General features: G+C 43.6%; 1 protein-coding gene across 1 annotated transcript in view; it reads left to right on the top strand.

Annotated features, from left to right (window-relative positions):
- Positions 1-2,794: 2,794 nt before the first annotated feature.
- Positions 2,795-13,358, top strand: part of tubgcp6 (tubulin gamma complex component 6) — a 33,787-nt gene continuing 23,223 nt past the window's right edge. The window contains exons 1-3 of the mRNA XM_084168564.1: positions 2,795-2,867; positions 4,889-5,737; positions 5,940-6,103. Coding sequence (XP_084024690.1) covers positions 4,934-5,737; positions 5,940-6,103 — 968 coding nt within the window. The 5' untranslated portion in view covers positions 2,795-2,867; positions 4,889-4,933. The remainder of the gene's footprint in view (positions 2,868-4,888; positions 5,738-5,939; positions 6,104-13,358) is intronic.

The raw sequence follows: 13,358 nt of genomic DNA, 5'->3' as shown, positions 1-13,358 counted from the left end.
AGTTTCATGAATGTTACAATATGTAGATGCATCGTGAAGTTTATTAGTCTATGATTTGCAAATATCCCACCCACTGTGATGAGCCATGTAAGTTATGTACTGTAACTGCTAGACATACATGCATATTACAAGTCTTTCTGGGAAAGTCAAGAGCTTGACTGATTAATAACAAGATGATGCATTCACTAGCCCCACCCCAAAACATTTTGTCCTTACATATGGAAGTTTGCCAAATATAATGTAATTGATTCATAGCTACTTTGAGATTTGCCTCCGCAATGAATACAGTGTGGCCCTTCACTATGGCTGTATCATGAACTAAACGTTTCGGTAAGGAGGCAGTTATGCCTAAGTAAAAGAAAGGAAGGATTTCTTATTTTAAATGATTTATTTCATGTAACCAAATTAATTTTGCATCAACAAATTCCTCTTCATATTAATACAATAAAGTACTGACTTCTAGAACTGATCACAACCATGAAGTAAATTAATCTCAAACCGATTCTGTTCTTTGGAGAATCTGTTCTTTTTTGGGGGGGGGGGGTATGTATGTGAGTGCGACTACTGCCTTGTGTTAGCAGTGGTGGGAAAAGTACCCAATTGTCATACTTGAGTAAAAGTAAAGATACCTTAATAGAAAATTACTCAAGTAAAAGTGAAAGTCACCCAGTAAAATACTACTTTAGTAAAAGTCTAAAGGTTTTTGGTTTTAAATATACTTAAGTATCAAAAGTACATGTAATTGCTAAAATATACTTACGTTTTGAAAGTAAAAGTATAAATAATTTCAAATTCCCTATATTAAGCAAACCAGACGGCACCATTTTCTTGTTTTTTTATTTACTTACGGATAGCCAGGGGCACACTCCAACACTCAGACATAATTTACAAACAAAGCATTTGTGTTTAGTGAGTCCACCAGATCAGAGGCAATCGAGATGACCAGGGATGTTCTCTTGATAAATGCATGAATTTGACAATTTTCCTGTCCTGCTAGCCATTCAAAATGTAACGAGTACTTTAGGGTGTCAGGGAAAATGTATGGAGTAAAAAGTACATTATTTTCTTTAGGAATGTAGTGAAGTAAAAGTTGTCAAAAATATAAATAGTAAAGTACAGATACCCAAAAAAACGGCTTTAGTAGTACTTTAAAGTATTTTTACTTAAGTACTTTACACCACTGTGTGTTAGTATGACTAGTTGTCTGATGCAGCGAAGCACTTATTCAATTCCAGACTTGTTTTGTTGAGTTTTTCGTTAACTGACAATTTGCTGGTGTTTCTTTATGTAAGAATACCAAGAAAAACTCTTCCAACACTGGAAGCAATGATAAGGCTTCTCTGTCACTACTGTAGGTGTGCCCTTAGATGCTGGAACTGAGAAAAACTTGGCTCACACAGGGAGCAGTGGTACGGCTTCTCTCCTGTGATACAAATAAATACAATTCTCACTGCAATCTGAGCAGAGTTTGCCTCAGATGAGTCTGGTAGGAGGAACTATAGGAGGAGGGGCTCATATTAATGGCTGGAATGGAATTAATAGTATGGGTCAAACGTGGTTTTCATACGTTTGATACCTTTCAATTAATACAGGGTTTCCCAAACTCGGTCCTCAAGGGGTGCACATTTTGGTTTTTGCCCTAGCACTACACAGCTGAATCAAATAATCAACTAATCACCAAGCTTTGATAATTGTAATCAGCTGTGTAGTGTTAGGGCAAAAACCGAAACGTGCACCGAGTTTGGGAAAACGCTGAATTACATTTTAGTCATTTAGCAGACGCTCTTATCCAGAGCGACTTACAGTTAGTGAGTGCATACATTATTTTTTATTTTTCATACTGGCCCCCCGTGGGAATCGAACCCACAACCCTGGTGTTGCAAACGCCATGCTCTACCAACTGAGCTACATCCCTGCCGGCCATTCCCTCCCCTACCCTAGACGACGCTGGGCCAATTGTGCGCCGCCCCATGGGTCTCCCGGTCATGGCCGGCTACGACAAAGCCTGGATTCGAACCAGGATCTCTAGTGGCACAGCTAGCACTGCGATGCAGTGCCTTAGACCACTGTGCCACTCGGGAGGTGTTAATTAATACCATTCAATGACCCTGTCCTCCCATAGTTCCCCCCACCAGCCTCCTCTGGTTTGCATGTGTGACTTCTCAAATCCTTGGGCTCAAAGAAACTACTGAACTGTGGCGGCTGGTGGGATGAGCTATAGGAGGAAGGGCTCATTGTAATGGCTGAAATGGAATTCATGGAATGGTATCAAACATATGGAAACCGCATGTTTGACTCCATTCCAGCCATTACAATGAGCCTGTCCTCCTGTAGCTCCTCCCACCAGCCTCCACTGGTACTGAAACAGTCCAAGAAATGGCGATGTTTTCGTCTTGATTTCCTCTGTACTGTTTATTTGATGCGGTGGAACTGGGGCTGACACTAAACACCGTCTTCGACTTGTCTGTCGGTTGTATTTTAGCGCGCAATCATTGTTACCGGAAGTATTTCATACAGGCGTAAAGGAGTTAACCAATGAAATAGCCTAATCTGGTATTTTGTCCAATCATAGATTGAGTGGGCGGGTCCAACGTGTAGCTACCCGGTAGTTGAGTAGTTAGTAGGTGGATGTACATGATATAGACAAAATAACGTACATTTTTGTTTTAAAACGTATTCTGATGAGCTACAGAAAGTAGATAGCTAGTATGCATTAAACTGAGGCAAGTAACAAGTATACTCGGACATCTAGCTAGCTAACTTACTAAAAACGAAGCGGTCCCTCGGTTACTGTCAGAACTAGCTAACAGCACCAACATCATCATGGAAGGAGGGGGCACAACCGAAAACCAATGTATGAGTTGAAGGTAGCTAACATTAGCCAGCCTGCTAGCTAGCTATACATTATTATGCAATACACTTTGCTAGCATGCCTATACGTAGTTATTTTGCCAGCTCGGTGCATTTTGCTCAACGCTAGCCTAGCTACCCAGGCAGCTAATGTTAGCTTGCAGTGCTGACTTGTTTACTGTGTCGTTAGGGAGTCGCCAGCTAGTTGCAGCTAACCTTGCTAGCTAGCTATTCATATTAGCTACCATAGCTAGCTACTAGCCCATTGTACTCGGCTAACGTAAGCTAGTGCTGTCATTAAATATGCAGCCTACCTACCCACCCACATAAACATATCTACAGTGCATTCGGAAAGTATTCAGACCCCTTGACTTTTCCACATTTTGTTACGTTACAGGCTTATTCTAAAACGGATTAAATAGTCCCCCCCCCCACTGTTTTTGACAAAGCAAAAACCGTTTTTTCCCACATTTTTGCAATTGTATTTTTAAAATAAAACCGGAAATATCACAATATTTACATAAGTATTCAGACCGCTTTACACAGTACTTAGTTGAAGCACCTTTGGCACCAATTACAGCCTTGAGTCTTCTTGGGTATTATGAAGTTTGGCACACCTGTATTTGGGGAGTTAATCCCATTCTTCTCTGCAGACCCTCTCAAGTTCTGTCAGGTTGGATGGGGAGCATCACTGCACAGCTATTTTCAGATCTCTCCAGAGGTGTTGGATCGGGTTCAAGTCAGGGCTCTGGCTGGGCCACTCAAGGGCATTCAGAGACTTGTCCCGAAGCCACTCCTGCATTGTCTTGGCTGTGTGCTTAGGGTCGTTGTCCTGTTGGAAGGTGAACCTTCGCCCCAGTCTGAGGTCCTGAGCGCTCTGGAGCAGGTTTTCATCAAGGATCTCTCTGTACTTTGCTCCGTTCATCTTTCCCTCGATCCTGACTAGTCTCCCAGTCCCTGCCGCTGAAAAACATCCCCACAGCATGATGCTGCCACCATCATGCTTCACCATAGGGATGGCATTGGCCAGGTGATAAGCGGTGCCTGGTTTCCTCCAGACTTGACAGTTGGCGTGCAGGCCAAACAGTTCAATCTTGGTTTCATCAGACCAGAGAATCTTGTTTCTCATGGTCTGAGAGTCTTTTAGGTGCCTTTTGTCAAACTCCAAGCGGGCTGTCATATGCCTTTTACTGAGGAGTGGCTTCCGTCTGGCCACTCTACCATAAAGGCCTGATTGGTGGAGTGCTGCAGAAATGGTTGTCCTTCTGGAAGGTTCTCCCATCTCCACAGAGGAACTCTGGAGCTCTGTCAGAGTGACCATCGGGTTCTTGGTCACCTCCCTGACGAAGGCCCTTCTCCCCCGATTGCTCAGTTTGGCCGGGCGGCCAGCTCTAGGAAGAGTCTTGGTGGTTCCAAACTTCTTCCATGTAAGAATGATGGAGGCCACTGTGTTCTTGCTTCAATGCTGCAGACAATTTTTGGTACCCTTCCCCAGATCGGTGCCTCGACACAATCCTGTCTCTGAGCTTTACGGACAATTCCTTCAACCTCATGGCTTGGATTTTGCTCTGACATACACTGTCAACTGTGGGACCTTATATAGACCGGTGTTTGCCTTTCCAAATCATGTCCAATCAATTGAATTTACCACAGGTGGACTCCAAGTTGTAGAAACATCTCAAGGATGATCAATAGAAACAGGATGCACCTGAGCTCAATTTCAAGGTTCATTGCAAAGGGTCTGAATATTTATCTAAATAAGGTATTTAATTTTTTTATTTTGAACACATTTGCAAAAATTTCTAAAAACCTGTTTTTGCTTTGTCATTATGGGATATTGTGTGTAGATTGATCAATTTTAGAATAACGCTGTAATGTAACAAAATGTGGAAAAAGTGAAGGGGTCTGAATACTTTCCAAATGCACTGGAGCTAGCTTGATTTCGAAATGATCATGTTGCACTGACTCTCAACTCTCAAACTACACTACAGTATCTTCAAGTGTTGTAAAAATGTTTTTAAAAAATCTTTATCCATAGGTCAGAAGTAATCAATCACATCAACTGACATAACAAGCTACAACCATGTACTCCAGCCCAGATGTCTGCCTAAAATCTGGCAGTCACAACAGTAGCAGTAACAGCAACAGCATCACTGAACTGCTGGGCTCCCTGTGTGACAGCAGCCTCACTGGGGTGTCATGGAAACGTCGTGCTCTAGGAGGGGTGTCCCGAGAGGGGGTCCGCCGCACCCTCAGAAAGCATGCCTACGGGGCCCTGCTGTCCAAACTGTTCCAGGAGGGCTCCCCGAAAGGGTCCTTGTCAGTACCTAGTGCCACGTCCATCACTCCGCCCAGAAACAAGCTACTTATGATGTCCTTTGACTTGCGTGTGGCGGGGTGCCAGGACGAGGCCGAGAGGCTGGAGGAGCAGCTGGGGAGGCTAGGTGAGGGGGCCGCCTCGGGTCTGAAGGAGCTGGACTCTGTGCTGGAGCTCCTGGTGCAGCTGACTGGCTCTGCACCCCCACCCCCGGCCTCCTTCAGCAGGGACTACATGCGCAGGGAGAGGCCCGTGCTGAGGAGGCCTCCGCTGGGGGGGTACCAGAGCGAGGAGCTGCAGAGGCTGGAGGCCCGGGCCTGGGCCCTGATGTGTGGGGAAGAGTGGGGATCCCTGAAGGGTCTGTGTGGGACTCTGGGTCTGATGGACGCTCCTCCGGGCACCGGCCTGCTGGCTCTTAGGAGGAGGTCAGACGTAGAGGAGAGGTTTGAGAAGGAGACCAGGATGTCTCTGTTTGGAGCCCTGCAGCACTCCCGTACCTCAGACCTGGACATCAGGCTGGACCTGCCTCCTCTGCCCAGCAACGCTGATGTCACTGGGCTAGCCATACGGGTAAGACTGACACTGATATGAGTGGGTGTATGACGAATTTCAGTTAATTTGGTTAAAGTGCTTCTTTGTCAATATGAGTGGTGGTTTTTTGACAATGGTAAAAAGTACTGTAATCAATATGTCAGACCCAATTGATTTGTACTTATTAGCACTGGATGATTAGTCATTATAATCAATTATCTCTTGTTGGTGCTCTAACCAGGTGCCACCTTGTTTGGACCTGTTAGAAGATGAGGGCTTCCAGTCAGCCTCCAACCTGACCCCAGACTCCCAGTCAGAGCCCAGCCCCAGCCCAGAGCTTGATGTCTGGGAAGCCCTGAGGACTTTTGAGCCTGGGAGACGCCGCTGCTGGGAGTCTGTTGGCTGGTAAGGGAGGGATCCAAAAGTATTTGAAAGACTGAAACATATAGCTGGGGGGCAATTCCACGGTAACGGATTACAAACAAAAACAATTTATAAGTTTAACAAGGAATACTTTCAACAATTTACACAGAAAATGTCACAAAAATACATTTACTGGAAGAACTGTGCAGATGCAAAGTTTGGTAACAGAATTACGGTAAACTCTCCCTCAGGTTATGCGACCACGTTTTCCAAAAACTCTGTTAAATATCTGCTCTGAATTAAAATTCAAAAATGTCTGCAGAAAGAATCGGGTGTCAGCTATGATATGACACCTTGAGTAAAGAAAAAGTCTAAAAACATTTTGGTTACTAAACTACAGTAGGTGAAGTGACTTTACATCAGGTAACGAAATTACTTTAACGGAATTAGGTACACAAAGGTAGAAATATGCAATATACTTATTTTGCATATTTGTGTATTATTCTACACACTGGTTATTTTTGTAATGAGCTCCGCCCCCAAACAAGACCACATTTGGTTGGTCCGGACAGACAAAATCAGAAAAATTATAGACGTCTATGTTTCACAAGTTACGACATCACAGTAGAGTACAGTAAAGTAGAGTTCAGTACAGTACATTAGAGTACAGTAAATAGATATGTACAGTACATTAAACTTTACTCTAGTGTGCACTACTGTACTGAACTCTATTACAGTGCTGTACAGTACTACTGTACTTTTCTTTACTGTACTGTTCTCTACTGTGCTGTACTGTCCAAACTTGTGTAACATAGACCTCTATGATTGGTTCAGATTTGGTCCGACAAGGGCGGACTGGATTGGATTTATTTGGGTAAAAGACAACAAAATGTACACTGCGAACCCAGAGGATAGAATTTAAAAGTGATAATTAAAACACTTGTTTACAAAGTGGACCTCAATGGTAAAAACAAATAACACATATAATGATTTAAAAGGCAAGACACAATTACAAACAACCACACCACATTCATTTACAGTATATTGACATCCTAAAAAGTGGCACTTAAAAGCACATTTCCCTAACTTAAAAAAACTACCTATTCATTGCACAACATCCCTAACCTAGGAAACAAGCTATTTATTGCACATAATGCCTAACCTAGAAAACAAGCTATTTATTGCACATAATCCCTAACCTAGAAAACAAGCTATTTATTGCACATCAAATAAAATGTTATTTGTCACATGCGCCGAATACAACAGGTGTAGACCTTACAGTGAAATGCTTACTTACAAGCCCTTAACCAACAATGCAGTTTTAAGAAAAATGTGTGATAAGTAAAAAATAAATAAAAATAAAGAGCAGCAGTAAAATAACAGTAGCGAGGCTATATAAGGGGGTACCGGTACAGAGTCAATGTGCGGGGGCACAGCTTAGTCGAGGTAATTTAGGTAATATGGACATGTAGGGAGAGTGACTATGCATAGATAATAAACAGAGAGTGGCAGCAGCGTAAAAGAGGAGGTGGGTGGGGGGGGGACAATGCAAATAGTCCGGGTAGCCATTTGATTAGCTGTTCAGGAGTCTTATGTCTTGAGGGTAGAAGCTGTTAAGAAGCCTTTTGGACATAGACTTGGAGCTCTGGTACCGCTTGCCGTGCGGTAGCAGAGAGAACAGTCTATGACTAGGGTGGCTGGAGTCTTTGACAATTTTTAGGGCCTTCCTCTGACACCGCCTGGTATAGAGGTCCTGGATGGCAGGAAGCTTGGCCCCAGTGAAGTACTGGGCCTTACGCTCTACCCTCTGTAGTGCCTTGCGGTCGGAGGCCGAGCAGTTGCCATACCAGGCAGTGATGCAACCAGTCAGGATGATCTCGATGGTGCAGCTGTATAATTTTTTGAGAATCTGAGGACCCATGCCAAATCTTTTCAGACTCCTGAGGGGGAATAGGCTTTGTCGTGCCCTCTTCACGACTGTCTTGGTGTGTTTGGACCATGATAGTTTGTTGGTGGTGGACACCAAGGAACTTGAATCTCTCAACCTGCTCCACTACATCCCCGTCGATGAGAATGGGGGCGTGCTCGGTCCTCCTTTTCCTGTAGTCCACAATTATCTCCTTTGTCTTAATCACGTTGAGGGAGAGGTTGTTATCCTGGCACCACACGGCCAGGTCTCTGACTTCCTCCCTATAGGCTGTCTCGTCGTTGTCGGTGATCAGGCCTACCACTGTTGTGTCGTCGGCAAACTTAATGATGGTGTTGGAGTCGTGCCTGGCCATGCAGTCATGGGTGAACAAGAAGTACAGGAGGGGACTGAGCACACACCCCTGAGGGGCCCCCGTGTTGAGGATTAGCGTGGCAGATGTGTTGTTACCTACCCTTACCACTTGGGGGCGGCCCGTCAGGAAGTCCAGGATCCAGTTGCAGAGGAGGTGTTTAGTCCCAGGGTCCTTAGCTTAATGATGAGCTTTGAGGGCACTATTGTGTTGAACGTTGAGCTGTAGTCGATGAATAGCATTCTCACGTAGGTGTTCCTTTTGTCCAGGTGAGAAAGGGCAGTGTGGAGTGCAATAGAGATTGCATCATCTGTGGATCTGTTGGGGCGGTATGCATATTGGAGTGGGTCTAAGGTTTCTGGGATAATGGTGTTGATGTGAGCCATGAACAGCCTTTCAAAGCACTTCATGGCTACAGACGTGAGTGTTACGGGTCTGTAGTCATTTAGGCATGTTACCTTAGTGTTCTTGGGCACAGGGACTATGGTGGTCTGCTTGAAACATGTTGGTATTACAGACTCAGTCAGGGACAGGTTGAAAATGAAGACACTTGCAAGTTGGTCAGCGCATGCTCGGAGTACATGTCCTGGTAATCCGTCTGGCCCTGCGACCTTGTGAATGTTGACCTGTTTAAAGGTCTTACTCACATCGGCTATGGAGAGCGTGATCACACAGTCGTCCGGAACAGTTGATGCTCTCATGAATGCTTCAGTGTTGCTTGCCTCGAAGTGAGCATAGAAGTAATTTAGCTCGTCTGGTAGGCTCGTGTCACTGGGCAGCTCGCGGCTGTGCTTCCCTTTGTAGTCTGTAATAGTTTGCAAGCCCTGCCACATCCGACGAGCGTTAGAGCCGGTGTAGTACGATTCAATCTTAGTCCTGTATTGACGCTTTGCCTGTTTAATGGTTCGTCGGAGGGCATAGCGGGATTTCTTATAAGCGTCCGGGTTAGAGTCCCACTCCGTGAAAGCGGCAGCTCTACCCTTTAGCTCAGTGCAGATGTTGCCTGTAATCAATGGCTTCTGGTTGGGGTACGTACAGTTACTGTGGGTATGACGTCATCGATGCACTTATTGATGAAGCCTGTGACTGATGTGTACTCCTCAATGCCATCGGAAGAATCCCGGAACATATTCCAGTCTGTGCTAGCAAAACAGTCCTGTAGCTTAGCATCTGCATCATCTGACCACTTCTTTATTGACCAAGTCACTGCTGCTTCCTGCTTTAGTTTTTGCTTGTAAGCAGGAATCAGGAGGATAGAATTATGCTCAGATTTGCCAAATGGAGGGCGAGGGAGAGCTTTGTACGAGTCTCTGTGTGTGGCGTAAAGGTGGTCTAGAGTTTTTTTTTCCTCTGGTTGCACATTTAACATGCTGGTAGAAATGAGGTAAAATGGATTTAAGTTTCCCTGCATTAAAGTCCCCGGCCACTAGGAATGCCGCCTTTGGATGAGCGTTTTCCTGTTTGCTTATGGCCTTATACAGCTCACTGAGTGCGGTGTTAGTGCCAGCATCGGTTTGTGGTGGTAACTAGACAGCTACGAAAAATATAGATGAAAACTCTTGGTAAATAGTGTGGTCTACAGCTTATCATAAGATACTCTAACTCAGGCGAGCAAAACCTAGAGACTTCCTTAATATTAGATTTTGTGCACCAGCTGTTGTTTAGAAATATACACAGACCCCCATCCCTTGTCTTACTTGAGGTGACTGTTCTATCTTGCCGATGCAGCATAAACCCCGCCAGCTGTATGTTATCGATGTCGTCGTTCAGCCACGACTTTAATGTCCCGTTGGTAGGATATTCGTGATCGTAGCTCGTCTATTTTGTTATCCAATGATTGTAGGTTGGCTAATAAGAGTGATGGTAGAGGCAGATTACCCACTCGCCATCGGATCCTTACAAGGCACCCTGACCTACGTCCCCGATATCTCTGTCTGTTTCTCCTGCGAATTACGGGGATTTGGGCCTTGTCAGGTGTCTGAAGTAAATCCTTTGCGTCCGACTCGTTAAAGAAAAAATCTTTGTCCAGTACAAGGTGAGTAATCGCTGTCCTGATATCCAGAAGCTCTTTTCGATCATAAGAGACAGTGGCAGAAACATTATGTACAAAATAAGTTACAAATAACGCGAAAAAACACACACGATAGCACAATTGGTTAGGAGATGTAAAACGGCAGCCATCTCCTCTGGCGCCATTATGCATCCCTAACCTAGGAAACAAGCTATTTATTGCACATAATCCCTAACCTAGGAAACAAGCCATTTATTGCACATAATCCCTAACCTAGGAAACAAGCTATTTATTGCACATCATCCCTAACCTAGGAAACAAGCTATTTATTGCACATCATCCCTAACCTAGGAAACAAGCTATTTATTGCACATACAGTGCCTTGCAAAAGTATTCATCCCCCTTGGCGTTTTTCCTATTTTGTTGCATTACAACCTGTAATTTAAATGGTTTTTATTTGGATTTCATGTAATGGACATACACAGAATAGTCCAAATTGGTGAAGTGAAATGAAAAAAATTACTTGTTTCAAGAAATTCTAAAAAAAAAAAAAAAATACGGAAAAGTGGTGCATGCATATGTATTCACCCCCTTTGCTATGAAGCCCCTAAATAAGATCTGGTGCAACCAATTACCTTCAGAAGTTACATAATTAGTTAAATAAAGTCCACCTGTGTGCAATCTAAGTGTTACATGATCTGTCACATGATCTCAGTATATATACACCTGTTCTGAAAGGCCCCAGAGTCTGTAACACCACTAAGCAAGGGGCACCACTAAGCAAGCGGCACCATGAAGACCAAGGAGCTCTCCAAACAGGTCAGGGACAAAGTTATGGAGAAGTACAGATCGGGGTTGGGTTATAAAAAAATATCCGAAACTTTGAACATCCCACGGAGCACCATTAAATCCATTATTAAAAATAGAAAGAATATGGCACCACAACAAACCTGCCAAGATAGGGCCGCCCACAAAAATTCACGGACCAGGCAAGGAGGGAATTAATCAGAGAGGCAACAAAGAGACCAAAGATAACCCTAAAGGAGCTGCAAAGCTCCACAGCGGAGATTGGAGTATCTGTCCATAGGACCACTTTAAGCCGTACACCCCACAGAGCTGGGCTTTACGGAAGAGTGGCCAGAAAAAAGCCATTGCTTAAAGAAAAAAATAAGCAAACACATTTGGTGTTCGCCAAAAGGCATGTGGGAGACTCCCCAAACATATGGAAGAAGGTACTCTGGTCAGATGAGACTAAAATTGAGCTTTTTGGCCATCAAGTAAAAAACGCAATGTCTGGCGCAAACCCAACACTGCTCATCACCCCGAGAACACCTTCTCCACAGTGAAGCATGGTGGTGGCAGCATCATGCTGTGGGGATGTTTTTCATCGGCAGGGACTGGGAAACTGGTCAGAATTGAAGGAATTATGGATGGCACTAAATAGAGGGAAATTCTTGAGGGAAACCTGTTTCAGTCTTCCAGAGATTTGAGACTGGGACGGAGGTTCACCTTCCAGCAGGACAATGACCCTAAGCATACTGCTAAAGCAACACTAGAGTGGTTTAAGGGGAAACATTTAAATGTCTTGGAATGGCCTAGTCAATGCCCAGACCTCAATCCAATTGAGAATCTGGGGTATGACTTAAAGATTTGCTGTACACCAAGCTTATAGAGACATACCCCAAGATACTTGCAGCTGTAATTGCTGCAAAAGTTTGGCTCTACAAAGTATTGACTTTGGGGGGTGAATAGTTATGCACACTAAAGTTTTCTGTTATTTTGCATCTTCAAAGTGGTAGGCATGTTGTGTAAATCAAATGATACAAACCCCTAAAAAAATCAATTTTAATTCCAGGTTGTAAGGCAACAAAATAGGAAAAATGCCAAGTGGGGTGAATACTTTCGCAAGCCACTGTAATCCCTATCTTTCAAATAAATACAACCTGTCCAGCAGTAGGGAGCACATGGTTTTTCTGTCTCTCTGTGACCGGCAACCGCCGATATCTTCAGAATAAAGTTGACTACAAATACAAAGTTGAGATGTCTTTCCAATTGATACAAACAAGCAATGAATAAAAAGATGCTTCGAATGAAAACCAAGATGACTGCATTAAAATATACATTTGGTGTACAAAATATTATCTTTCCATGACATAGACTGACCAGGTGAATCCATGTGAAAGCTATGATTCCTTATTGATGTCACTTGTTAAATCCACTTAAATCAGTGTAGATGAAGTGGAGGAGACAGGTTAAAGAAGGATTTAAGACTTGGCAATTGAGACATGGATTATGTGTGCCATTCAGAGGGTGAATGGGCAAGACAAAAGATTTAAGTGCCTTTGAATGGGGTATGGTAGTAGGTGACAGGCGTAGGGCTGTGGCGGTCAAAAACTTTTGTCAGCTGGTGATTGTCAAGTAAATAACTGTCTGTCTCACGGTAATTGACCGTTAATTAACATAAACACATTTAGCATCTCCTGGCTTACACACATAGCCCACAAGCCATTTAAAAAAGTATAATAAATCCATGTAATATAGCCTACACATTCACAATAAATCCATTATTTATTTTAGACAGGTCTAAAGAAGCATGATATGAAGAAAATGTAGTCTATTTCAGAAAAACATTATAGCATACTCTGAGTTGGCTGTGGGCTACACAAGTTAATTTAGCAGAGAAGATTTGCTTATATTTCCATGGCATTATCTTATAGTATGAAGAATACAATTGAACAAAGCTGAATAAAATATAAATATTTTCTCCTAACTATTTGATGGAGTGCACACATGCGGCTATTCTGTGTTGAGCGGTTAACAAAGAAATAGCTACTCCTATATGCTTTATTTAGAGTTATTAATGTAACTTTAGTTGTTCTACAAACGTTGGGCTATATGTTTAGATTTTTAATACATTGTAATGCTGCATATTGGTCCTCTGTAGCTCAGCTGGTAGAGCACGGCGCTTGTAACGCCAAGGTAGTGGGTTCGATCCCTGGGACCACCC

The sequence above is a fragment of the Coregonus lavaretus genome (genome assembly GCF_964263955.1).
Source record: "Coregonus lavaretus genome assembly, chromosome: 9".
Taxonomy (NCBI): domain Eukaryota; kingdom Metazoa; phylum Chordata; class Actinopteri; order Salmoniformes; family Salmonidae; genus Coregonus; species Coregonus lavaretus.
Note: the sequence above shows the minus strand (reverse complement) of the source record. Positions and strands in the feature narration are given on the sequence as shown.